Source organism: Pelmatolapia mariae, linkage group LG1, assembly GCF_036321145.2.
Source record: "Pelmatolapia mariae isolate MD_Pm_ZW linkage group LG1, Pm_UMD_F_2, whole genome shotgun sequence".
Classification (NCBI taxonomy): Eukaryota; Metazoa; Chordata; class Actinopteri; order Cichliformes; family Cichlidae; genus Pelmatolapia; species Pelmatolapia mariae.
The window spans coordinates 17,138,527-17,165,827 of NC_086227.1; the positions used below are offsets into that span (position 1 = coordinate 17,138,527).

Here is a 27,301-nt window from a genome sequence, read left to right on the forward strand (position 1 = left end):
TGTTCCAGAACATGCTGATTTACAAAATAAGACAAACTCCTCATCGTGGTCGTGTGCACAAATGAATTAAAAGTCAGGAACAAATTCAAATGAATCAAAACGTGGATATGAATGGTCTCTTGTGAGCGTGCAATAAAAGCACAAAGTTATCAGAAAGCAATAAGGGTGTAACAGCGCAGTTCCGCTTCCCCTTTTCTGACATCCTGTTTGTTTTGTAATAACATGCTAATTAGCCATTTGGCGCTCTAATGGGTAATAGCTGGCTAAAGAATGTCCCTCAGGTGAAAGCTGTGATGTCTAAAGATCCTTCAGATTTTGAGTTTTCTGTCCCTCCTTCTTTTTCTCATTCTTCCTGAAAAAGTCTGACTTGCATCAAATTGTGAAAGCCACAATATCTCTCTTTCTGAAACTGAATCATCAAAGGTGGCTATTAAACTACTGAGATTCAATTAAACATAAAGCTCACCAGACTATATTGTGCAACAAGACGAAAAGGAATCCAAACAATGTTGTTTTGGGGCAGAAAAAAATAACATTTTAACAAGGAAATAATGCATCCTTAGCTGTTGCTGTAATTAATGGTGTTTGAAAAGGTGTCCCAACCCAGAACAGAGAGATCCTGGATCATGGGAAAAACATCAATGAAACATCAATGAGTCTGTACGTTGCCATGGAGACACACACTGGTACCTATTGATGGTTCTGTAGAAATAAGAATGAGAGACCAGTCGCCCACGATTGCAAATCAAAACACAGGAAGTGAAGCGTGGTTGAGTCTGCGGTAGGTGCTGGACTGGATCAGTGGGAGGGACGCTCTTGTTCCGCTCTGACTGGCTGTTTCCCTTTCATTGATGTGCTGAGCATGGAAAAAGGTTAAGTCAGCTAAATGTCAGCTGTGACCTTCACTAAGGTGCTACTTTTGATTTTACACCCTCAGCACAAATGAATGGTTTCACCAGGTGCGTGTATCCACCTAAACGAACTCCCTTGCAAAAAGAATAATGACACCACCGCCATGCTTGCATCCTTCTGCATTATGCTCTCATGCAGCTGTTTTTGTTTATTTAAACCTGTAAAAATCATGAGTTGTGACTCTGTCACTTATCTGGCTCTGCCTGCCTATGATGGAAGCGCCTAGTCAGATACAGCTAACAATTTAACATCCAATCACAGGACAATGCCTAAAAACAGTGGGAGGTTTGAGTAAGAACAGTAAAAACCTGTGGTGAGTATATTTACCATGGCCCCCCACGCAACATATAACTTGTTTGTCTGTGTTTACACTTATACACTGAGCTGCTGCACTGAGGTTTGTCTCAGCATGCCTGCTCTGGGACAGAGGACAGAGAGCTCAACAGTTGAAGCAAAGGGTGGGTGGGTGGGGTGGGTTTCACACTACAGAATTTCGCCTTGGTTTCAGAATCGTAACGCCCGTAGCGAGAGGTGAAACGGTGAGGTTTTTTTATCGAGCGGAGCAGTTGCCTACTCACCGATACTGGAGTCCCTTCTGAAGACATCCCTGTCGAAAATGTAAAAGGAGAGGTGCCTGAAGCTACGCGGGATCTCGCAGTAAAAGTCCTCCCCGTAGAACGGACTGCAGGAGAGAAGAGAGGAACTGTGATCAGTCTGATAAAGCAAGCTGCACGACTAACACAGATGGCGAGATTTTGAAAGTTGAGAGAAGAAATTCAGGTCACATGTCTGCAACATGTTCTGGACAAAGAGATATAGCAAAATGCAGATTCAAGTCACGAATGCAATGAAAGGCTTTGGTTATTCAAAGAAAAAATGATCGGAGCTTTCATTATCATGAGAAACTACTGGTTTAGATAGAGAAGTCATACTGAGAAAGACAGTGTGCAAGTTTTCCTTGTTATGGTGAATGCAGTGGGTTTCAGTACCACTGTACCCCTTTACAACCTGTTGTGAACCATGCTATTAAAGTGGTGCTGCATTATCTTCGACACCAAATAACTGCCTTTTAATTCATTTATTTCATCTTTGTCTGGAAACAGCGTCATATTTTAAAGTAATACTTTTACTAGCAATATTTCAATGTAAAGTATTCTATGAAACACAAGCTGTCGTGTTTGGAAAGTAACAAAGCAGCCTATCAAGTTTAAAGTGAGCTAATCGATGGACTGGTTGGTTAATCTGCAAACTATTCGTGCCTCCAAAGTATTTTTCAGTGTTGTCTGAACAGGTGGGTCTTAGTTGGGGTAAGGTAACATTCCCCTCTGTGTAAACATCACAACCACATTTGTTTTCCTTTCCTTGTTCAGCAGTGATTGATTTTGTCAATGAATCACATGAGACAATGAAAATAAAGCCCTCGCGGGCTAAGTACATTTTGACTCCATCGATTTAGTCTCAGCTTTCCCTCAAGTGTGAGCAACAGCGCAGATATCATAAAGTGAAAATAATAGTAGTTTATTGATCTGAGGAACACCGGTTTAGTCTGTTTAGATGGCTCATTTTCTCCCTTGGCGTGGGTCGTATGTGAAGATGTGACCACCGTAATCCCACTCAGATGGTCTCAGCCTGATGCCAAAAAAATACAAATATTAGGACATCTTTCCTGTATTTTATCTTGTTCTCCTGCCCTAGATGCATCTGGCCAATAAGCAGACTGAATGTTTTCACATGGTTTGTAGTGACGCGTTTCGGTTGGCTTGGAGTTTTCTCTGCGTGAACAGAAACCAAACCACAGGAAAAAGCTACAGGTTACAAACTCATCCACTGGTTGAGACCAGAACAAACTATAGGTCATATATATGTCAAAACATCTTTCGGCTGTACTGAGGTTTTGCAGACATGTCACCACTAACCACATGTAACCATGTAAACGTCTGATATTTTAGATATGTAACAGTCATTGTGACAGTGTAGGTTTAAGTTAACAAGTCACACAGATATGGAGACTGGTCTGCAACCGGCAACAACTGTCACTAGGGACAAATGGTTATTTCCTGAACAGCTGACTTAAAACTTTTTGTGATTTCTTTTGTGATGGACACTGCACAGCTACTCTCGGAGCTGTAGTGAAACTGTGCAGCAAACCTGGAAATGGAGGCGGTTCGCCTTCAAAATAAAAGTTGTGCCTTTTAAAACATGTTGGCTTTCAACCATCTCCACTATGGTGGACATGCTGACATCAGGTGAGACACCTCAATCGTTTTCCCTTTTCTGCCATTTTTAACACTCTGGTGCTTCTTTTTGTTTAAATTCATGATCAGCTTTGCCTTTAGGTATTATTTAAATGTCGCAACTGCATATTTCTGTAACTACACACCAAAAAGTTAAGAAGCAAAGTTAAAAAGACAGAAGTAAAAATGGACAGCTGGGCCTGTACCAAAGTGACTTCTCCACAATCTTGGTCCTGAAGACTTCCTCTTGGTCCAGGTTGACTGTGCAGTAACAGTCCCTCATCTTGTTTGGCCCCGGGTACGGAGGGATGTTTTTTGCTTCTCCTGCACAATGAAAAGAACAAAGCAGGCATATTAAGTAGGAAAAATTAATGTGTTTATTCAGGCTACAGGTCATTATTTATTAAAGAACTAGGAAAGCATTAAAAAAAACCATTATGTAAAGTTTGTTGTTTTAGAGATGAGTGTATGAAGGAGGGAGGAGGGGTCCTGAGCTGGTACAGTGTCCCAACGCGCACTCTCATTGTCATTACCTAACCACATCCGACACCATGTATAATGAGCTTAGCTCTGCCAGGGCGGCTGTTTTTATGTGCAGATATATAAAACCGTGGCCTCAGAAAACAAAGCGCGACACGTGCTGTGTCTGTGATGTCACATCTGTGAATGAAAGAATTTGCGTGGGACACTTCCTGTATGTCAAACATGTGTGTCAGCACTCCCTTTAACAAAAATGTGATCCAGCCACCCACCGAGACACACAAACACACAAACCGGAGAGGTGGTACTCTGGTCCCGCAGGGCCAATTTATTCTCATTTATGAAGACGTGCATCCACTTTAGCCATTACCCTCTTTACCCTGGGGGGGACTCACAGTGTTAACCATCATTGAGAACGTCTGCTTGAGTAACGCTCCATTGTCTGTGTGGTTATCTGACACTGCTAGCATACGGTGCTCTGTTATTTCTGGCTTTAAAACGTCTTCACAGTAAGAAGCATAAGTTTAAAGGGCGGGTGATGCTATTTGATAAATTGACACTTTCTCTTTAAGACAGTACTTCTCTTTATCCACATTTCTGCCTTTTACATTACCTTACCTCATATTTAGCATGTCTCCTTATGTTTTTATCCTTTAAAGAGGATCCTATTAAAGACTTCTAGAGTCCCGATGAGGAACTCCTCCATCATCCTGCGTCACTTTGTATTTATCTTGGGAGTGAATCCACACGTTAGGAACCACTGCCCTATCATATGATACATAACAATATAAACTTTGATTACTCTTACTGCACTAGGAAACACATCAGAGATACTAAGCCAGAAATCTCCACTGCCGGGTTTCCGACCCTGCGGCTGACCCTAGGGGGGAGGGGAGAGTTGACATTTGACACCAAATAGCCGGGCGTGAAACTGCAAAGCAGACGGCTATCTTCAAATTATTTTTCCTGTTTGTCACTCCAGGTCCACTCAATCAGCCCTACCATAAATACTAAAACATAATTCCCCTGCTGGCATTATATAATCAAGACTTTCCGATAACCGCATCTTATCACAGAACCAGGAAGGTGGGGCAAGATGTTCCACATTTCCTTTAACGAATCCCACAAGGAAAATTCAAAACAATCAGTCAAATCAATGATTTGCTGACAATGCAAAACACAAGACGTGTCCTTTGAGCGTTTTCACAATGCGCTGTTGTTACTCCCACTCGTTTTTTGTAAAATAGATAGCAGGCAAGCAGCCAGCTGCAAGCAAGATACGATCTGGTGCCTCCACTTTCAGTCCGTGATGCTGGATAAACCTTAAACCCTCGCTGAGACAAAGAAAGACGTGAAGTGCACCCTGTGGGGTCTGTAATATGACACGGTGCACTGCGTGAATCATTACTCAACAATTCACAATAACAACATTCATTCACAAATTAAGACGACACCTGAGCTCTGGAACAGGACACACGCGGCACCGCTTTGACGTGTTGATGCAAACTATACAGCTCCATCTGCCTTTCAAGATGATGTAACCGACTCTTATCTCTGTCTTTATCCCTTTACTTCCTACTGCTATTAGAGCTCCCTTGCTTCTGCAGCTCTCATTTATTTTCTCATATTTACTTTATCTCCGTCCCGTAATCCTCCTCATTCACCCCGACCACCCGAATTCTCTCCAATCTCCGTTTTCCACCCGCTTTCATTCACGAACTGTAAGATTGCAGATTGCACTCATCCTGGTGACCAGAAACATCATGGGATTACCACAGCGTTCCCAGTGAGAGTGCTTAATGCGTGCAAGTGTGTTTAATGGCTCAACTTAGTAAAAACAAAAACAAAACCAGCGCAGATTAAATCTATTTTTAAAAAAATCAGTCTTGAGATAGTTCAAGGGGTTAAAAGTTTCAAATCATGAGGTCTTACAAGTAGCTTGTAAACAGTGTTGGGTTTTTTTTTACAGTAAAGTTAGTAACTTTACATAGATGACTCAATATATCAATATATATATTATAATTACAACTTAGATCATATAAGGCTATGGTCCTTTTCCCCCCTTAAAAATGTAGTATTAATGTGAGAATAGACGTGTAAAGACATTTTGATTAAACAGGGTAACATATTTTTAAACAGGGGAAAGTCTCATTTTTATTTTTAAGTTCCCACAATAACCGACAGGATGTGCAAAATGATTTTGGTGACACTACTTTGCCCAAATTGCATGTTTTTGCAGTATCTAAGTGTTGCACTTTGTAAACAGACTGTGCAAAGTCATCTAACAGCGCCTCTTTCCCGCGCTAGATGGTGGGTAACAACCATTTTAATCAAAATGATGCAGTAAGTGGAGAACTGAAATCGTCCCACAGCAGCTAAACCAGCAAAGATATTTCATCCACTTTCAACTATTTGTAATATGTGGATGTAGACAATCTGGCAACATTAGACAAAAACACAAAACTTAATCATTTGTGCGTTCAAGTTATTTAGAATAGGGTTTAATGTTCATGCAAATTAGAAACAGCATAATAGGGGTGTTGACACCTGTGAGTTCAACATAAAGAATATAGTTCTACGACTGCCAATGTGTCGTATCTCCTGCACATATTCAGGTCAGGTGATTGTTGAAGCCTCTAAACGCAGCTGTTGTGATTTGGCGCTATGTAACTAAAACTAAACTGAACTGAATTTAATTAAATGAAGGCAAGTTGGAAGTGTTCCTCAGACAGCCATCTGAAGCTGGCACCAAAAGTGAGTTAATAATATTTTAGTGTGAAAACACACATTTTTTTAGGTTGGTACAAAAAACTGTTTTCGACGCACTTTAGCTAGCTAGCTAGCTTACTAAGCTTACTAGCTTCACTTTGGTAATACTCCAATGAAAGTTGGAGCCAGTCTAAAGTGGTGATTCTAGAATTTGCAAGCTTAGCTACCTGCACATTGGCTTCATTTTCCAGACCCTGATTCATTAGTAGCGCCTACACATTCCTGAGGTGCGGCCTGTCACATTAAACATGATACAACCACCAGTCGCTAGGAAAAAAGCGTCCACTCCTGGACTGGTTAGCGAGTGGCTGCTGAGAGAAATCGGTCACAGTGAGGGTAGTCACTAGCAGATTGTCACAGTCACCCATAGTTTACATGGAAGATGCTGGCTTGTCTGCAAACGCTCACTAACTACTAGCCAAGCAGTAGCATGATTTGAAAAACTGTGTTGCAAACCTGAAACTGAGAAGACCTTGCTTCAAAGTAAAAAGGTGTGCCTCGATGCAAAATTCAACATGCTTCACAAGGCACAACTTCTACTTTGAAAGTGAACTGGCAGTTTCACTACAGTTCTGGGTCTTGGCTCATTCATGGTCTTCCATGAAAAACACGACAACCACGACAATCCACTAGTGAACAAAGCAATCTGAGGTTTTCCCCAACAGGAGATACACATTTTTACCCAGCAACCTGTGGTTGCCAGGGAACAACGACCAGTCTCCAGGCCTCTGTGGCAGGAGCTTGAGCAATCGACTTCAGAGCAACTTCCTCCAACCTCCAGCAAACACTCCCCAACTGTTTGTCAGATGGTCGCGAACCAGTCTCTATCCCTTTGTGACTGGTGCTTTTATCACCTGATCCTACGCTGTCACACACCCATAATGTCCAAACCTAGCATCTCATGATTAGCGGTCACTCGACTTCAACATCTCGATACTTAACACTGTGCAAGCAAGCAAACACACAACATCAGAATCAAGCTTGAAGAAGAATCTTCTTGATTTCCCACCTTCGGCCTGGACTAACTTGCATACTGAACAGCCTGAATACACTGTGCTCGAGTGCCTGTAAGCACATCAGAATAGTTACTGCTTCCAGCTGCGTTACTGTGCAATTTACAAGCTAAAATAAAGGCAGCTACAATAAAGGATCACAGTGTTTCCATGCTGTGCTTTACTGAGGAACTAAATGAAACTGGCTGCTGCCTGAATGCTCAGAAAATGATCGTATGCTCTATAAAGACGACATGATCTGTAGTAAATATGCCAAACCATCTGTCTTTACCACAATTAGATGTACAGTGTGACAGTTTCCTGTTCAGGAGAGGAAGAAGCGATGGGCCGTTTTATTTATCTGGATGATGACCAGGAGAGTTTGTCAGCCTGAGAGTGGAGCATACAAACTCCACTTTTAGATATTTGTGTGTATATGTTTGATGGCGAGTGAGTGAGCCTGTTACAAAAGAAAAGATAAGCCTCTTCAGTAACCTGCCATTCATCAAGTTAGATTAAAGACTTTATTATAAAACCAGAGTCTGTAATCCACCGCCTCAGCCTGCCTATCATTTTCTTCCTTTTATCCCTTTACTCTTTTGGTCTGAAGCCTCCTTTGTTTGCGTTTTTATCAGTGCAGGACTTGTCTTTCACGCCTGCTTTCGTTTTCCCTTTCAAGATAAACTTTAACCTGATTTCACTTTCCCTACATCTCATACTGCTTCCTTTTTTTTTTCATCTGTTCATTTTTCAACTTCTCCAGAGCTGTGTGTGTGTGTGTTCTCTCGCGATTCATAATAAGCAGAAAATATGGAAAGAAAACCAACAACAACAGCAGTTTTTGTTTTCTTTTCATCAAGCATCACCGCAGCTGCCCTTGGAGAATATCCTGCCCTAGTATCTGAGCAAAACAAGCAAACACACACACACTTTGCACGTGTTTCTGTGTGCACGCAAAACAGGGGGAGGCACTGAGCTGAGATGACAGGGGAAGAGTGAACCGCCGAATAAGACACTTAAAAAGAAACCTTACATCCCTGCAGAGGAAAGAAAAAAAAAAAAAACAACGGAAGAAATGAGGAAACGGAAGCCGGCGAAGCCAACGCGATGGATGCAGCGAATGTTCGGCTTTCTCCTTCTGTCGACCGGTTTCAGTCGGCCACGCTGTGGCGTACAGTTACAGACGCACCGCTCGGCTCGTTATTCTAATCCCCTCTGACACGAACACATTCGAGGATACACAGGCGCGAATGCTTTGAGTCGCCGTGGGCTCAAGTAGCAGGCCTGGGAAACGCAGGCTTTAAGAAAAGGAAGGGTGGGGGGGTGGAGGGTTGTTACTGAGAAAAATACAAGCAGTGTACTCAATCAAGGGGGAGAGACGAGGAAGACTGCAGAAAGAGAGAGAGAGAGAAGTCAGCCAGATAGAAAACTGGAGAGCGGTTAGCTTTGGAGAGAGCGACAACAGGAAATGAGATGAGGAGAAAGGAATTTCAACTGGATCCAAGGCGAAGTTTAAAAGCGGCGAACAACCCAGTTACCCCTGAGAGTGTGTGTGTGTGTGTGTGTGTGTGTGTAAGACGGAGAGAGACACCGTGAGAATGGAAAGGAGTGAAACTCATTTATATTATCCCTCTGTCTCCGCTCAGTTCCTTTGATGCTTCTGGGTAGAGAGTCAAAACGAGAACTGAAACCAAACTGTAAGACATTACAGTCTTTTCTGACTAAACATAAAATCATTACGCCCGCCCACCCACACACACACATACACACACACACGTACGCAGGCCTTTTTGGTGGATCTCCACAGCTGGCACTTTGTTCTTGCAGGAAATATTGCTTTATCATTGAAACCAGAAGCACAGCCCACATGTATTTTTAGCATCAGTTAATCTCCCAATCAACTTTTTTAGTATCTGATTAATAATTTGCCCTATAAAAATGCTCACTCTATGACTTTGCACTTTCAACGACAGAGGTTAAAGCAACAGTTGGGGGTGGGACAGTTCGGCACGAACGAGGCCCGACACTTGGCACAGCGCAACTCCAATGCTGACCGCGTCTTTCAAAGTTAACCTCAAAGTGGTCCTGAGCTGTGAAGTCATTCTGCACACTGGGAGAATGACCTCATGTGATGTCCAGCTGCCTGGAAGTCCTATTCACGCGTGACAAAGAGAATAAGCAATCTTCTCTAAAACTGCATCTGTGCTTTAGCTATAACCGTCCAAGGTGAGCACTAATCAGTACGCCCAGTTCAGAGAATAAACACGGCCCAGGAGCAGATTACAGTGCAGTCAGAAATAAGCCACACAGTCAACAACAGGTAGCCACAATTACCGCCACGAACCTGCACCAGCGCATCCTGAAACCCACAATCAGTGAAAACCTGTTAACCTTTTAAGACAGCCGTTTCGTGCTTGTGCTTCCGCCCCACCAGTTTCTTTGCACTGCTGAAACCTCACCCACTCTGAGGTTTTTACAAAAGGAGGGGGCTGTTATAAGTCAGCACTGCTGCAGAGAGATTTACTTTCATCTAAGCATGGAAATCACACTTGAAGAATCAGCTTCAGGTAGAGGATGTTACAAGGGGTGTGGTAGATAAGAACGGCCACTTTTTAAGCCTACGTGGGCTGAGGGTGTCATGCGAAAGTTTCACTAAACCATATAACGGATCCACTTGTTTCACACTCGGCTGTAGCCACATGTATGGCTCCGAAAGTGTCGTTTTATCTGCGTGAAAACATTAAAATAATATTCTCTGGGATATCGACGATGAATAACTCTCGGCTGGCCATCTTTTGTCAACATCCAGTCATGGTTGAAAAATAACTCCTAAATTAAGGTTGAGCCGCTGTTGAGCTCATGTCTCGACGTCACCTGGACATCCAGACTTTTAAGAAAAAAAAAGTGTTCTGCAAGAAAAACTCGATCGCACGAACTGCTGGCTCTGAGGTCCACACAGATATTTGCATCATAGGGTTTATTATGTAACATCAGGAGAAGACATGAGGCGGTTCTAATGAAAAACTGAGAATTCCCGGTTCTGTCAGAGAGTTCTTCCTGTTTGAAGGGAGTTTTTCTTTCACACTGTCGCCAAGTGCACCCTGAACCATCCATTTGTGAGGGGCAGCCAATCACAAGCCTGCCTTAAAGGGAGCTGCAAGGGGGCTGGGAGTACTTGTTTCAGACAGATGGACTAAAGAGCTGTGCCAAAGCCCAGTATAAGATAAATAAGTATTTCCAAACCAGGAATCATAGGTGTGGAAATGAACGTTTAAATCATGAATGAGACGATTAGTGTGAATTGAACTGTCCACTGGATGACTGTACCACACTAGGAACTGCACTTCTTTAGGTTTGCAAAGACGCTTCGAGGTGCTTTCAAACGCACTGCAGCTTATCACACGCTGCCTCCCATGAAACCAGCTGAGCTGTCTTATCCTGAAGTTTCCACCCAACCAGAACAGCTGCTGGAGGAGCATGCATGGAACAGCATGGAAAACAAAGGGAGTTTATGGTTAAAGGCTGCACAGCACAGACTGTGTGATAAACCAGGATTCAGTTACTGATCAAACCCAATCTCTTTCTGCCACTGCACAGAGCTAATGGTTACACAGATTCGTAAGTCTCAATGGAAAACTTGAGCGAAACAAAAATACACAACTACAAACATGCACACACACACACAACTGTGCAGGGACAGTTAGGCTTAAATTAAGCTCCGATCAGAGACCTGGTGCGTTCATTCGTGATGTGGCCGCGGTGTCACGTCGGCGTGTAGCTGCTGCAGAGAGCTGCTTTCACTGCTCTTTATTTCCTTTACGTTCTGGTCAGTTTAACCTCAACTCTGCCTCCGGGCTTTTTATCCGTTCACATAATTCTTAGAAATCTCTGTGTTTGTTTTTATGACTTCTAGAAAAAAAGCAATTAAACAGTGTAAAACGAGCGCTTACCCTCCCACCCGTTATTTTTCCACACACGCAGACTCACAAACAGGCTTGGCAAACACAAAGATACGTTATCTTTTGCAAGCGCAGGAAGGGAGAGCGAGTTGGGTGTACGTCCCCGCATGTGGCAAGTTGACATTGCCGGTGTTGCCAGAGGAGGAAAACGCTGTTGCAAAACCAGATTTAATCAGCGTGTGTGCAGACGCCTGCCACACAAGTTCAACTTCACATGAAAGTCGTGACAAGAGGACCAACGCGGTAACGTCTCCTGACACTCTGTGACACGGGAGTTTCTCTGTCCACTAAACGCTTTCACGCTTAAGTCACTGCCAGTTGGTAGAGATCTTCCAGTTCCACGAGGCATCTGAAGGACACACGGGAGGAGCCGTGCTCTCCAGACCTCTATTTACCCGTGCTGACCCTGCATGCGGGGCCTACGGCAATACTTCCACATTATTCCCCGTTCTGTTTTCCCATGGAGGACACATTACAAACCGGATTATTCCACCAGCCTAAAGCCACCTACACTGTCTGCATCTGAACAGGTCAACACACACGTTTACAGCAGCAAACTTTTTTCCAACACACCTCACCTTCTAGGACAAAATGGCGGACTGTGCTTATGCAGTGTATTAAGCATCTACTGTAGATGAATATAATGTAATAACAGCACCAAACTGATCTTGTTACTTCCATTAAACTAAATCAGATTTCAACGCTGCACGCACATGAACTGTTTCTGACCCCTCCCTTCCTCACGCAGCCACCAGTCACTCTGCATCTCCCATTCAGTCTGGACAGAATGAAGTTTGGGAAACTCTGTTGGCCACCTGTCAAGAGAAAGGCAAAGCGAAGGGAGGGGAGGGACGCTCTGTCACTCCCAACCAAATTCTCCCTCCCAGCCTGAACCTCTTGAAGTCAGCCGCGCACTCCTGTTTCCTGGACCGCCACCGCTTTTTCTCCTCCAGACTCCGTGCAGTTTCTTTCACTATGTTTTTTTTTTCTTTTTTCCACTTCTTCCAAAAATCACACTTGTATTGTTACGGCGCCATTAAGCAGTAACACAACAGTTCTGTGCCAACCAACATCAAGCCTATGAAAACAGTTCAGGGTGCGCAGCTTATGCGGAGAATCGATTCCAGACCAAACCGGTGACTTGCACTATGGCACAATCAGCCAATGACCGCACCGTGAAAGCGTTTAAACCAGGGATGTCAAACGTAAGGCCTGGGGGCCAGAATCGGCCCGGAAAAGACTCCAATCCAGGCTGTTGGACTGCTTTGGAAAATGTGAAGGAGGGCATAGCTTTTACACTTTTACAGCTTCTCCGACTGATAAAGACCTCTCCCATGGCCATACTACACCAAAGTAATTAATTATTAGATAAACAGATAAATGACAGTGTAGTTCCTGTTATTTCACAGTGTACTTTAGAAATTTTTACAATAGTTCCGCAGTAAAAAAAATCTTTTACACTTTTATTTCTTACAATTTAAGCCCAAACGGGTCGAGCTGACAGATTACTCTCATTTATTTAAAAACGACATACTGATAATTATAAGGAAAAAAGGGATTAAATATGCAGATAAACTGTACAGTGACAGAAAGGGGAGGCTCCCTGGTTCGGCCTACTTAAGATTAAAGTGGGCTGTAAAGTGGGTGCATTTGCAAACCATGCATCCTGTATGTGACCTAAATACTTACTGTAACCCCCAGCAAGAATTTTTGTGTTTTGATTCAGTGCTATTAGCAATGTCTTGGTGGTTTTCAGCTAATCCTATACACCCCATAACCCACCCAGCACTGATAAGCATGCAAATTAGTATTAGCTGATGAGTACAGGAAGCACTGAACAGCTGAGGAGACAGATATTTATCAGGTGATGGGAACCAGCTCCACATAACCGTTAATGACTGTTACGCATGACCCCGGCGTGGTGGTCGAGTAATCGTCTTGTTGTGTTTTTATTGTCACCCTCGTTAACCTGCTCTCTCAATTGTCTGATTTATTCTTAGCGCTGCTTGGCTGCTGAAGGCTCGCCAATGAATAAAAACGTCGCCAACCGGCATCTCGGTCCCTCGTTCCTTCCGCCTCACCTCCATCAGCACCGGCTGGTTTTTTTCTGCTGCTTTTACAGCTTTGTTTGTCAGCTATAGGTTGAGTTGGGAGTTACCGGCGCTACTGTTTTCAGTTTTGTTTGTTTAGGGGACCCATTGTGTGGTCACTTCATGGGTTTCTTCCTCTTTTGTTTGCTTCAGCCGGGACTCCCAGTCTCTTTTTTTCTGTTTGTCCTTTGTAGGTAACTCCATTTTCATTATTAAAAGCTTACTGAATGTCAGCATGTTGTGGCATCTTACACGGCAGGTTCCTGTAAAACACACACTCAGGGAGAATTTTGGCAGTGCTCAAAAAAAGGCCACAAACAATCTGTCACACTTTCAAGGATTGTTATTCCATATTTTCTTACAGAGTATTTTTGCATAAGCTTCTTCCAACGCTTTACTTATTGTGTAGATTGTAAATTGTTATTGGCTATGTTGATAACTTTCCCTGATGAAGCTGTCAGAGGTGTACGCAGGAATGCAAACTTCCAAATGAGTCAAATCAGTAGGTCGGTCCAATTGCACTGTGTAAAAACACGGCAAAAGTACAAACAAACAAGAGGACGTCATGCCTGAGCCTCAACAACTTCAAGGTCTAACTGACCCATGGAGTGCATTCCTTTCTTAAAATACATTTTCAATATTTCATATCGCGGTTCACTTCCATCTTTGGAGGCAGTAAGTTTATTTCTTTGCGGCTTTTGTGCATTCTTATGTTCATTCAGCCCGACGTGCGCTGCCTGCATGTTAACGTCTTTGTTTCTGGGTCATGATGCATGGAACAAATCAAAAAAAGGAAAATAAACAAAAACCCCACTGCTCTAGAGCGCCACTAGTGTTTAAAAACAATACAAGTGACCTTTAAGTTTTGTGGGTTTGAGCGTGTAATGTCTTAACATGCCTGCAGCCAGGATTAAGATTATATTCTTATTTATTTCTTCAAAGGCGTGCGCAGTAATTTGAGCCCAGATATTGTTTCAGTGTGTTTTGCACAGTGTTTGTCAGATTATGTTCCTAGCAGCAACAGAGAGGCCAAATGCACATATGTTGTTGTTAATTAGTGCAAAGTCCCAACTCCAGCTGTGCCACTGAGAGTTCCCATCTCTCCGAGCGCCGACACAGACACAGCCGCCGACAGACGGAGCGCAGCCTGCTCCTGTACGTGAGACACCACCTCTGTCCCTTTCTCCCTGCATCTCACTACATCTGCTTTGTATTAGCTTGTTGCCATGCAGGAAAAAACACAATTCTTTTGTAGTCTAGTCCAGCCAATCAGGAAGACATTTGGGGGCAGCTTCCTATTTCCTGCCTTTCCCCAGACAGTACGGACTCGGGCCCAGTAGCCCCGTTCAGTTTCCGACATTCGCGTGTTCCTCCAGGAAACTGAGACGAGTCATCACCTGGAACAGCGTTACAATAATAAGTCCTTCTTTCTCCCCCGCTGCCTCTCGTCTTCAACTATGTGGCAGATTTTCAGCTCTGAGTCATCAGCAAAATGTCTTCTCACGCCAAAGGAGAAGACTTTGATGAAAACAATGTGATGCAAGCGTTACACAGACATTACTGGGAGCAGAGCGCCATGGGAATCGTACTGATGACAAGTATGACTGCTGCTAGGCAACAACAAAGTATAAACTCCACTGTCATCACTGTTTGATGACACAGAAGAAAAAGGACGAAGGAAACATTGGGTCAGTGCTCGGAAGTGATGAAAACGCACAGCAAATGTTCCTCATGAGTGTCAGTAATCATGCCTCACTGGCAAAAGTTTACAGGGTAACACAGCTTCACTTTAGATTACATACACTTTACACCTCCGATGGAATACATTTTGCAAGCCGATGTAATACAACTTCCAACTAATATTATTTTTATGTGTTAATTTCTGCTTTATTTTCTCAATTAAGGTTTAGAGAGCAGTTTGGTATATAAAAAGGCATAGGCAAATGGCACATGTAAATCCATAATAAACACATTATATTTCAGAAAAACCGTGAAAAATATCCAGTAACTTCCAGTCCAACAAGATGTCCAACAAACAGTCAAAAAACCTAGAGTGTAGCGAGTGTGTATCAATATCATCCGATATTTGTCTATGCAGCAGTGCTAACATTTACAAAAGTTTAAAAAAAATAGCCAGGAGAAACACCCTTTGACTATGTTACCAGTGACAGCGTGGTTTGTCCACCAGGGGGAGCTCTGCAACTTCCCTGTTAGGAACAATTGACTTTGGAATGCTACAAACAACAACCAGCTGATCTGAGGAGAGTCAGGCAAAGTTTAAATATTTAAACAAATAACTATACATAACAAAATCTAGGAGAATCTGTTTTTGCTTTGTGTCTGAAAAATAAAGAAAAATATCGTCCGATATATCAGGATATCGGATTTTTAAATCGCCAAATATCGGTATGTCTAAAAGAAAGCTCATATTATACTGGCTTTTATGAAACCAGCTAACAGTGAAATGCTGACTAGACATTAATATTAATGCCTAAGTAGTTCTTCAGTAATAAAATACAACATGTTTGTGTATGACACTCACAGCTGTCATGTGTCTGCATTTATTTCAATACTAAAGGTACATTCAGGTCTGGACTCTAACTGGTAACAGTTTTCTTTTCTTAAAATAAAGGATATGAGTCCTCCACTTCTTTTTTTTCTTGCATGAGCTGTAAGCAGACGTATATCTAGGAAAGACATCTGTGACGGGAAGAGTTGCTCCAGTCATTCGGTTTTCCTGAACAGGAACTCAAAGCTGCTGGCCGGCTGAACACTCATTCAGAAAGTGCAGCAAACTAATGAGACCATAGTAATTTAAATATTCCAACTCTCCCTTGAGTCTGAGCATAGTATCTCACTGGGAGTACTTCATAAACTTGACTCAGGTTCTTTCTCCAACTTTCTCCTGGGAACTCACCTGGAGGTAAGAAGCTTGGAAACAAAGCCTAACTTCAACTGAGAAGCTGACAACCGGAGAGTTTTGTGCCCAGAAATACTGGCTGGCACACAGCTTGTATGTGTGTTTATTGTAAAATTTTATCCCCCCCACCCCTCCTTCATCCCTGTTCATCCCTTCTGTTGCATGTTTGGAGTCAAAACAAAGTGGACAGCACAGACGGGATGAACTGGGTGCCAGATGTCAGTGAAAAGGACCCGTGATAACAGTTAGGGCACACAGAGGAAATGATTGTCTGCTCCCTGTGGTTTGATGTTAAAAAGGCAAACATGTGAACATGCTGTCAAACAGGTCAGACTGCTGTGGCATTTTGGACCACTTCCCCTCGCAAAACAAACGTCACAGTGTTCCCTCTGATGACACCTGAAACGTGTATTCAAAACTTGCTTTGCAAATCCAGTATATTGTTTAAGTATTTTCCAAAGTTAGCAACAGTCCCGCAGATTCATTAACAAAAAAAAAAAAAAAAAAAAAAAGAGCGAGTACACATATAAGACTGTTTTGCACAAACAATTAAAGAGTAATAAAAATGAAAGCATGAAAAGCTCTCAGCAGTCCTGTTGTTATAGCCGGTATTATCAATTCTTGCGCTTGATATATGCGGGCTTACATGCAGTTACTACTATATTACAGTTAGACAATTGCATTAGGATACTGTCTTCTTCAATAAAGCACCCACTGCACGAGTCCTCATGGCTCCATTCACAAGATATGCATGCACCACATACCTCCTAGAAACCGGGGTTACCCACTGGAGACTAGCTACAATTCTAAATATAGAAATCTGGGCTAACAATCAATAGCTAGACAGTCATGCATAAAGCTTTTTGGAAGGGGGCGAGTGCAGAGAAAGCAGGGATAAGGGGAGGAGGGGTGCAACAACATGACTGGCCGGCTGCAGCTTAGGCGAAATCAAGGCTTACTTTATCTGAGATACATAATACTATTATTATTATTATTATTATTATTAATAACAATAATACTAATAAAAACAGCCGGATGTTTGGTGTGCAGCCGCACAGCTTGCTTCTAATCGGTTCAAGTCCGCATGTGGAGACTTCTATCAAACGCACATGATCTGGGTCCAAATGCCAGCTGCCAAATTCCCACAATATCCCCCAAAGCTTTGGATCTCTGGAAATTTCCCCCCCTTAACATTTTCATTTTTGTAATTAGCGGTCCCGGTCTGTGCGCTGGGAGGAAAAAGCTTGTGATTTGAATTACAATACCAGGCTGAACAACACAGATCCGAGTCCCTACAGCCTCCAGCCCCTCACTGCCTGCCTGCTTCACCCGTGAATACGGGGCCATCCATTGAGGCGCTCAGGCTGGGGGTAGGGATTTTTTTTCTCTTACCTATTTTTATTTTAACGCTTTGGAAAACCCGGAGACCTTCCTCTTCTACCGCCATGCTTTCGCCGTGGCACTTTCCTTTATGACGACTAAATGAAGACGGTCCTCCACGGTGGTCGGTTCTGGCCTCTCCAGCGCACGGATATTCCAGGGGTTTTGCACATCTATGCTCCCCAGACGGCGATCGCGCTCCGGCTGCTGGCTGGCTCAGCTCTAACAAGCGGACTCAACCTCAGACCAACAGCAGCAGCAGCAGCCGCGCTAGAGGGGGTGTGGTTTATACGGCTCCGCCCACTAGTATATGCTGGGTGAACAGTGCCGGGCGATGTAAGCGCAGCGGAAGCGGTTTCACCACGAAAACTGTGCTGTATACAAAAGCTTTAAAGTTTACATGTAAAATAATATTTACAATAAATTTGAATAGGACATATTCCTTCTTTGGAATAAGGTCTTAAAGGGAAAATATCACACTGCCTTGCATCAAGTTAATCTCACATGTCCCAAAGAGTTTTATTTATTATTATTACATTTATCATGTTTACATTTCAGCAGTTGCCCACAGATGACACCATCTGAGGCCATGAGCTGTGATTTAAAATTATTTTTCATATTGTACTCACTCAAGTAAAAGTATGGTGAGTATGGTGAAAACTGAAGTGCTGATTCGACTTCTTTACTCAAGTAAAAGTGAAAAGGTACAGGTATTAAAATGTACTAAAAGTATGAAAGAAAAAAGCGGCTCCTCTGGAAGCTATTTTTGTCATATCCATAGAGCAATACAAATAAATTAATGCAAGGGAATATAAGCTTTATTTCAACTTAAATTCTAATTCTAATGAGTTCTTGGCTATATTTTATGTGGAACACACAAAGAAGAAAAAACAAAGGGAATAAAAGAGCAAAACAAAACTAACTCTGTTTGTTGCTGTCTGTGCTGCAAGCGGTGTCGCCACACCTAAACAGGAAAATGAATATCGTCAGTGGTTGAAGTGTGACTTGGCATGTAGGTTGCAGCGGTGTGGCTTGGGGAAAAGAACCACTCAGAAACAACTTAATAATTTGTATTGTGAGCCTCAGTACATTTTGTGTATGGGCTGTAAAGAGCTGCTCTTTGTGGATTCTCATAACTGAATTCAACAAGATTTAAGGCGATGTTACAGGAAGTATTGTGGCTGATTTCCAAGACACGGTCCTAACAAACCTCTGGCAGACTGAGGCTCAGGGAGGGGCAGCCATCCCTGAGCCATGTTTGGGGGCTGATTAAAGGAAGACAGGAGAAACAACACACTGTGGAGGAGAGCCAGAGATTAATAATAACTAATAATTAAATGCACAGTGGTGTATAAACACACAGAGAGTAAAAAGTGAAGAAGAAGAAGAAGAAGAAACACAGTGCATCACGGGAAGCCCCCAACAGCCTAGGCCAGTGTAACTACAAGGGGAATTCAGGGTCACTTGATTCAGCTATAACTATATTCTTTATCAAAAAGGAACAGTTAGTCCTAATCTTAAAAGTAGAGAAGGTGTCTGTCTCCCGAAGCCAAACTGCGAGCTGATTTCACAGAATAGGGGCCTGAAAGCTGAAGGCTCTGCCTCCCATTCTACTTTTAAATACTCTACAAACCAAAAGTAACCCTGCAGTGTCAGAACGAAGAGCCCTAATCGGGCCTGATTATTCAAGACCTTCTGTGTGAGGAGAAGCCAATATGGGAGAAATATGCTCTCCTTATCCCTGTCAGTATTCTTGCTCGAGGAATTTGGATCAGCTGAAGGGTTTTCAGGGAGTTTTTAGGGAAACCAGATAATAATGAATTAAAATTGTTCAACCTAAAAGTAATAAATGCATGAACTAATTGTTCAGCATCAGTCAGAGAAGATTTTTTTTTAAATCTTAGGGATGTTGCGCAAATGCAGGAAAGCATATTTGTTTACTAGTTTAATAATAACATGGCGTGTTATTCCTCACTTATATTGCATTATGAAATGGCTGAGTATGACCTTAAGTGTTTAGACGAGTAAAAGGCCACCAGCGCAGAAAAATATAGGACCAGAATTAACTCGGCCCAGCTTTCCCGAGATAAAAGGTGGCTCTGAATGTTGAAACAGCACCAGGAAAAAACTTCAGGTTTATCAGAAAATCAATAAATACATTTTTGTGAGAGAATATTAACTGAAAGTATAGTAGGGGCTGCAAACACTCTGTCTGCTTCCCAAATTTAACTCAATAACTAGTGAGAGAGATTTTCCTAATCCCGTCAAAGCTCAGAGTGCCTTGTTCTTTAATGCTAATGTAAATGTAAAGCATCCAGAGGCTTACAAAGGTAAACCTATGTTTTCAGTGTTCTGGTCTGGATGTTATCAATTCATCACTCATCCAAGTGACTTCTTCAGTGTGAGGAGGTTACACAATAACAGAAACTAGCACCGTTGCCTAACAATGACTCAGTTTCATGATTGTTAATATGCAGATCGCCATGACCACTGATCATTGGTACCATTCAGCGAGAGCTGGGGAATGGCTGCAAACACAGCATTGTAAGATGGTGAAAGATATATTTTCACATAAATGACCTCCTTGCTTTCCAGATCAAATCAGAGCTCCTTTTTAATGCTTTTATTCAAGAAATCTGGCAAGTTACATGATTGTTCCTCGTATCAATCTGACACATAATTTATTGAAAACCATAAAAACTTTCTGCGGGTTTACAAACACAGGAGCGACAAATAAACATTTTTACACATGCTTTGCAATTCATAGTTTTTTTTATTTTCCCCATTTCAGAACTTCCTTTAATTTCATATTCCTTCCTGGACCAGCTAAAAACCCAACAATATTTCCCCCTAATCCAAATTCCCCAAACTCTAAATGTTGATTACCTGAATGCTGATAGCATGGCTACTTCTCCTTCCTGTCCAGGCACATCCTCATCACTGAAGGAGTGGCCACTGGCCCTAATGTGTAAACAAACTGCAGAGTCCCGTGACATCTGATTAGCTGGAGGTTGTTTTGTTTCCCTGATGTGTAATTCACAGCAATTCTCCTGGCACCTAACAGCGTACACCCGATCCGATCACTGGACTGATTTTTGGAGTAGCGTGTTTCATGTGTTCTGATACTCCTGACACATAAGGGCTTACCAAAGGTTTAGGCAGAGGTTGGCCTGCAACATTATTGATGTGCCTTTGCAGCTTTTCACAAATTTTCAGCTGGGATAACCACATTTACTTCGGGCCTGGGGATGGTGCTCTGTGTTAACAGAACCCTCTTCACCACTTCCTCTAGCTTACGAGGCTGTGATTGCAGCTGTTCCCCAGCTGCACCCTTTAGGGGTCACCACAGCATTTCATCTTCCTGCATCTAACTCTACACCTTACATCCTCCTCTGCCAGACGAGCCCTCTAAATGTCCTCCATCACAACATCCATGAACCTACGCTGAGGTCTTTCTCTTTTCCTCCTGCCTGGCAGCTCCATCTTCAACATCCTTTGTGCAGTAGATCAACTATCCTTCCTCTGCATATGTGTAAACCATCTCACCTCGCCTCCTCAAAACTTAAAGCCAAGCATGATACACAACATTTGTGTACACAAATTCCCTGCAGAAAACTGCGCTGCCTCTTCACCTTCTGTAGGCATTAATCACTCCTCATACATTTGTGCAACACCATAAGGGTGGGTAGAATTGTAATTAACTGTGAATGGGAAATGTGAATGATTTAAAAATAAGACCAGAGCAAATCTAGGTTGCCCATGTGCACTCATGCACATCCGGCTCTGATCTGCCCCCTTTCTCTGTTGTTAACCCATCATCTATGAGCGTGAGCTCTGCATAGAGCAGCAGGAGCCAATAATGAATCTCTCCTGATTTTTTACTACTAAAAACAGCAAAATGATCATTTCTATAAGCAGTAAAGGACCGTGGATTAACTTTTAATGACAGCACATGCTGCATATCTACGGTATTATGCTTTAAAATCAGTCACATGTACGCAGAATAACAGTTTAAGCTTTACACAGAGTAAGTCCTCGAATATCATTTTGGCTTTCAGAGCCTGAACTGAGTGCACCGCAGTGTTTCATGCAGTTAAATATGGATTAAGTCATGGATTTCTTTTTGTCCTGTCTCTCTCCCCTCACCCCCAACCAGTCACAGCAGATGACTGCTCCTCCACGAGTCTTCTTTCTGCTGGAGGTTTTGTCCTGTTAAAGAGGAGTTTTTCCTTCCCACTGTCACCAAGTGTGTGCTTAAAGTAAGTTGTTTAATTTTGGGGGTTTTCTCTGTATTATTGTAGGATCTTTACATTGTAAATATAATATGAAATATTTGTAATAAATATAAAAAAGAGAGAGACCATAAATAATGAAAGAAAAATGTCCCTAACTCACAGGACATTTTGAATTCATTACATTTATAATTAATTCCATTTTTTTTCTAAAAGTAAAGTAGTCACAGTGCATAGAGTCCTCATACACAGCATTGTTTAAAATCTGTAAATACATGAATAAAATGCCATCAGCTGATCTGAATCATCACCAAAGTCTATCAAAACATAATGTAAAACATAGCCTTGATGACTGGAGACATTCAGCTGACATGGATTACATTCACATTTTTGCCTCCAGGGCTGTTTCCTAAAGCATTTTATTCAGCGTGTAGTCCTTAAACGTTAAATACAGGTTGGGTGAAAGTTAAAGATGATCGCAGACTGGTCCTTGTTTTTCTTGTTGACTCTGACGTCAAGTTTAAATATAACAGATGGATCCATTCAGGTGAAAGACACATCATCGGCCCACGCTTGAGCCTACTGGGCCACGCCCCTGAGATCACTTAAACCACATTCCTCAAAATAGAACGGCGCTGGCCCGCGCTGCTCTATAAACCCAGCAGCCCAGCCCAGCGGAGATGTGGGGCTGAAGAACAGTCGGACAGTGTCTGCAGCAGGAATAGGAACATTTAGCTGCAGTGTTTCTGCTCCTGGCCGGTGTGCTGGGATTAACTGTGACTACTTTAGAACAGCTCAAAATCTAATAAGGCTACATGTCTCATCAGCCTGTTAGCATGTTAAACCCTCATCAAGATTAGAAATTACACACACACACACTGGAGTCAATTTGTACTTGAGTATTTTAATTTTAAGCTACTTAGAATTTATTTCAGTAGATTTAGATGGCAGTAGTTTTTACTTTCCTACATAATTTGAAGGCTTTATTTTCCAATTACTTTGTAATACCTCTCCAGGAGGACATAGGTGTATGTGTGGAAAGATTTGGATTTCTCCAAAAGATATGCATGTTTAACTAGTTATTCCAAGACCATCACAAGTGTAGTTGTGGGTGTGTTCGTCTTTCTCTCTATGTTAGTCCTGTAATAGACTATCTGGGGTGTAGCCCACGGCTGTAGCCTTGGAGAAGCAGTTAAAATGGATGGAAGGACTTTTCTTGACACAATGCAGCAAAAGTGAGGGGAAAAGTGCGAAAAATTAACACAGACTTAGTATGTAGTCGAACTTTGTTTGGTGTTTTTTCTTCACTAATAATCATCTTCAGGTTTAGTTTGTATCTTTTTGGAGCCACTGATCCCCAGCCTGGGAATATCTGGACTTTACTTCTGCCTCCATGAGGTACATGTATTAGTGGGAATACAGAAAATTGCTTACAACATGCTAATAATGTCAAATGTACAGTACTCATGTTGTTAGGTATACCTACTGTATGCAACTGCTTGCTTAACACAAATATGTAATCAGCCAGTCACATGGTAGAAACTCAGTGCATTTCGGCTAAGTTCAAGCTGAGCATCAGAATGGGGAAGAAAGGCGATTTAAGTGACACTGAGGACATTTTGAATGACTGTTTTTCTGAGTATTTCAGAAACTGCTGATTTACTGGGATTTTCCACACAACCATCTCTATGGTTTACAGAGAATGGTCTGAAAAAAGAGAAAATATCCTGGGAAAAAATACATTAGAACAGATACGGACTACTCCAGGTGCCACTTTGATCAGCTAAGGAGAGCAAACTGAGGCTACAGTTAAAATGGGGTCACCAAAATTGGACAATAGAAGAAAACTGAAAAAACATTGCCTTGTCTCTGTTTCTACATCGACATTCAAATAGATAATAGGGTCAGAATTTGACATCTCAGAAATCTCTGAGAAAGGTTTCTGGCACCTTGGTGAATCTATGCCATGACGAATTAAGGCAGCTCTGAATGCAAAAGATACTAGGAAAGTGTACCTAATAAAATGCCCATTGAGTGTACATTTTAGTAGAGCACTCAAAAGAGGGAAGTAGTTTTTCTTGCAACATTTTCTGTACATTTTCCTGATACCTCTGCACTTCTGCTTAAGTGAGAATTTGAATGCAGGACTATTACCAGAATATTACAGTGAAGATTTTTCTTTTCTTTAATAAACCATCATCATAATTAGCAAATACGCAATGATGCATATTATGATACAAACCAGCCAGCATTATATAATGTCTTTAATATTAGCTCTGCCTTTATCATCTGCAACTGTGTGTGCGTGTGTTTTAATGCATCAAAAACTACTGGAAAATGACTCACACGTAATGAGACTGCCCCCCCCCCCAAACTCATTGAATGTTCACATTGTGTCTGAGGGTGAATACCAGTGACGCAGTTTACAAGAGCATTTGCCTGCATTTGAATAGCACCTCTAAGAGTCTGTGGCTATTTTCATAGATAATAACCATGGTATTACCCATGTTGCATAAATAACCTCTGAAGATAACTACATTGCAGGGAAACTCGCCCGCTAGCATGTGAGGTAATAAAATACAACTCCCTTAAGTTGCACATGTCCTGTCAGCTGCATTTGAGCATCTAGCAACAACAAGGAGCGATTTGGACTCCCAGTCATTTATCACAGCAGATAACTGGAGAACACTGATACCGTTTTATGCAAAGATGTAACAATTGAGTTTGCTCACTTTGCTCACTTAGAACGAAATGAGCAGTCTCTATTTTTTATGGTAGCTTCATTTTTATTGACGAGAGATAAAATATGACTAAAAAAAACATTATATAAAAGCTATAAATTGATTTGCATGTCGCTGAGTGAAATATGTATTGAATGCCTTCAGCACAGACAGAATTCTGCCTGCTGCAGATTGGCTGTGTGCCCATGTGGCACACAGATTACAATTAGTCAATCAATCAATTACACATGCTCCTGATCTCATATCATTGTGTGTATGATGCACACCTGCTCACAGAATCAGTTTCTTCCATTCTACCCTCCCCACCACCGCGGGCAAGACCAAAGAGCTGTCAAAGGACGTCAGGGACACGATTGTAGAGCTGCATACGGCTGGAATGGGCTACATGACCATCAGAAAGCTTGTTGAGAAGGTGATAACTGTTGTTGTGATTATTTGGAAATGGAAGAAATATAAAATGCCCATCAACTGCTATCGAACCGGAGCTCCTTGTGAGATCTTGCCACACAGAATGAGGGTGATCATGAGAAAGGTGGTGCATTACCCCAGACCTACACAGAGGGAGCTTGTTAATGATCTGAAAGCAGTTGAAACACAGTCACCAAGAACACCACTGGTAACGTGCTACAGTAATTGATTATCTGTTTCTCTCTGTAAAAAAGGAAACTATCATAAAAATTAGAGACTGTTCATTTCTTTATAAGTGAGCAAACTTACAAATTCAGCAGGGTATCAAATAATTATTTTCCCCACTGTAAAACTACAGTGCAAGAGTCACAGGTCGCCGCTATCACGACATTTCATTCAAAGTATGTGACTCATCTCCAAACCTGGAGGAGGAGAACACCGTTAGTTTGAAGCTCTATGCATGGCATCACATAGGAAAATACTGCCTTAAAGATGTTTATGACGTGCATTATTTCAGTTCAGCTAAATGGTTACGCCCTTGTGGTAAACCACAAGAGTGTGTTTAACTGCAAGTGTGTGCATGTAAGTGTATGTCTCTGCAAAAGGTATAAAACTGAGAATCTTACAAACCAACGATTTTATTAACAGAAAAAAGGAAAAAATATAGTATATACTATATATATATATATATATATATATATATGTATGTATATGCATCCTGTTCATGACAACAAAATATGACTGCAGGAGTGTGGTTATCTCTGTGTGTTCATATGTGACAACGATGAGCCATTGACAGAAAGAGGAAGAGAAGACAGATGCTGATTAAAGGCAGATTAGTGAAAGGATCCTAAGTGTTAGTTTTTGACGTGCAAACCAGGCATCAGAACAGCATCTGAGGGCGTTGGCACACTTAAAATAACAAAGACTAACCCTCCCTTTTGTGGTTTGTTCTCCCCCCTTTTTAATAGCACAACCACAAAGATTAACCTACAGTCTAGATATGTGAATCGATGTGCTATAAGTTGAGAGAGAAAGACATGATATTGAGTTGTACAGATTGCGATTGACGTGGAAGGTTAATCCTGGTATTAGAGAGAAGATAAAAAAAAGCTCTATGAATACAGGATGAATCAAATCTGAATGTATGTCATTTGGTATGTGAGAGGAAGACAAATAAAACTTTCATTTTTTAACTTTTAATTTCTTCCTTATTCTCAGCACTGCATGTGTCAGAAAGAAAATAGAGAGCAGCACTTTTGTTGTTGGCTAGTAACAGGGTTACATTACAGAAAAACTAATAAAGAACACGTGCAAAAATATGAATAGCCCTTAATCCATCTTTCACAAATTTAATGACTTTAAAAACAACAACTGGGTGCTGTTTATTCAGGATTTTCTCTAATCTACGCAGGGTTAAAATTGTAAAAATGTATATGCGCATACATTGCATCCATAGCCAACAAATTACAGATTGCTGTCCATAGGCTTGTTCAGATGGTTTTGTTGCCTTCAGTTCACAATTGTGCTTAGTGCAAGCAGCTACTCTTCTAAGGGTGAAGCTGATGCATTAAGACTTGATTTAATAAACCCGTTTGAGAGGATAAACTGTGCAGTGAATGCCTTCAGAGTTCCTACAGAGCACAAATATTTAACTGCAGCAAACACTCAGCGGTAATACAGCACCACCCAGTGCCACTGTTCACTAATGACCAAGGATTTACAAGATGCATGTGACAGCGTACAAGTCCTGCTGACCTCTACAGGTGGCCGATGAGACCTTTGCTCAGGGTGACATGGAGATGACGTTTCACAAACACAAAAATGATCACAGCGTGAGGAAGAAGCCAAAAATCAACTTTTCTGCACACACTGCAGAAAACACCTCTGAGTTTTATCAGTCAGCCACCTCTGTGTGTGTGTGTGTGTGTGTGTGTGTGTGTGTGTGTGTGTGTGTGTGTGTGTGTGTGTGCAGGGGGATGTTATCGAGGATGTGAAACCTCTTGGCTTTCATGCAGTCATACACTGCTCAATTACACATCTTGGTTTCCAGCCAGCAGACAGTTCACATGACAGTAAAAACCCAGTCCAGACTAAAGCAGATAAGTTAACAGGCTGATAAAGGCCTGCTTGTTGGCCTGGGGGTTACTGGAAGCACTGCCCCTTTAATCAGCTCTCCTCCCC

The 27,301-nt window shown here is 42.0% G+C and overlaps 1 protein-coding gene across 2 annotated transcripts in view; it reads right to left on the reverse strand.

The window, feature by feature from the left end:
- rasa3 (RAS p21 protein activator 3) overlaps positions 1-17,974 on the reverse strand; it is a 41,931-nt gene extending 23,957 nt beyond the window's left edge. For both annotated transcript variants that reach the window (XM_063474200.1, XM_063474192.1), the window contains exons 1-3: positions 17,749-17,974; positions 3,353-3,470; positions 1,491-1,594 (exon numbers count right to left, since the gene is read on the reverse strand). In XM_063474200.1, the coding sequence (XP_063330270.1) occupies positions 1,491-1,594; positions 3,353-3,470; positions 17,749-17,803 (277 nt within the window). In that variant the 5' untranslated portion in view covers positions 17,804-17,974. The remainder of the gene's footprint in view (positions 1-1,490; positions 1,595-3,352; positions 3,471-17,748) is intronic.
- Between the last annotated feature and the right edge of the window lie 9,327 nt (positions 17,975-27,301).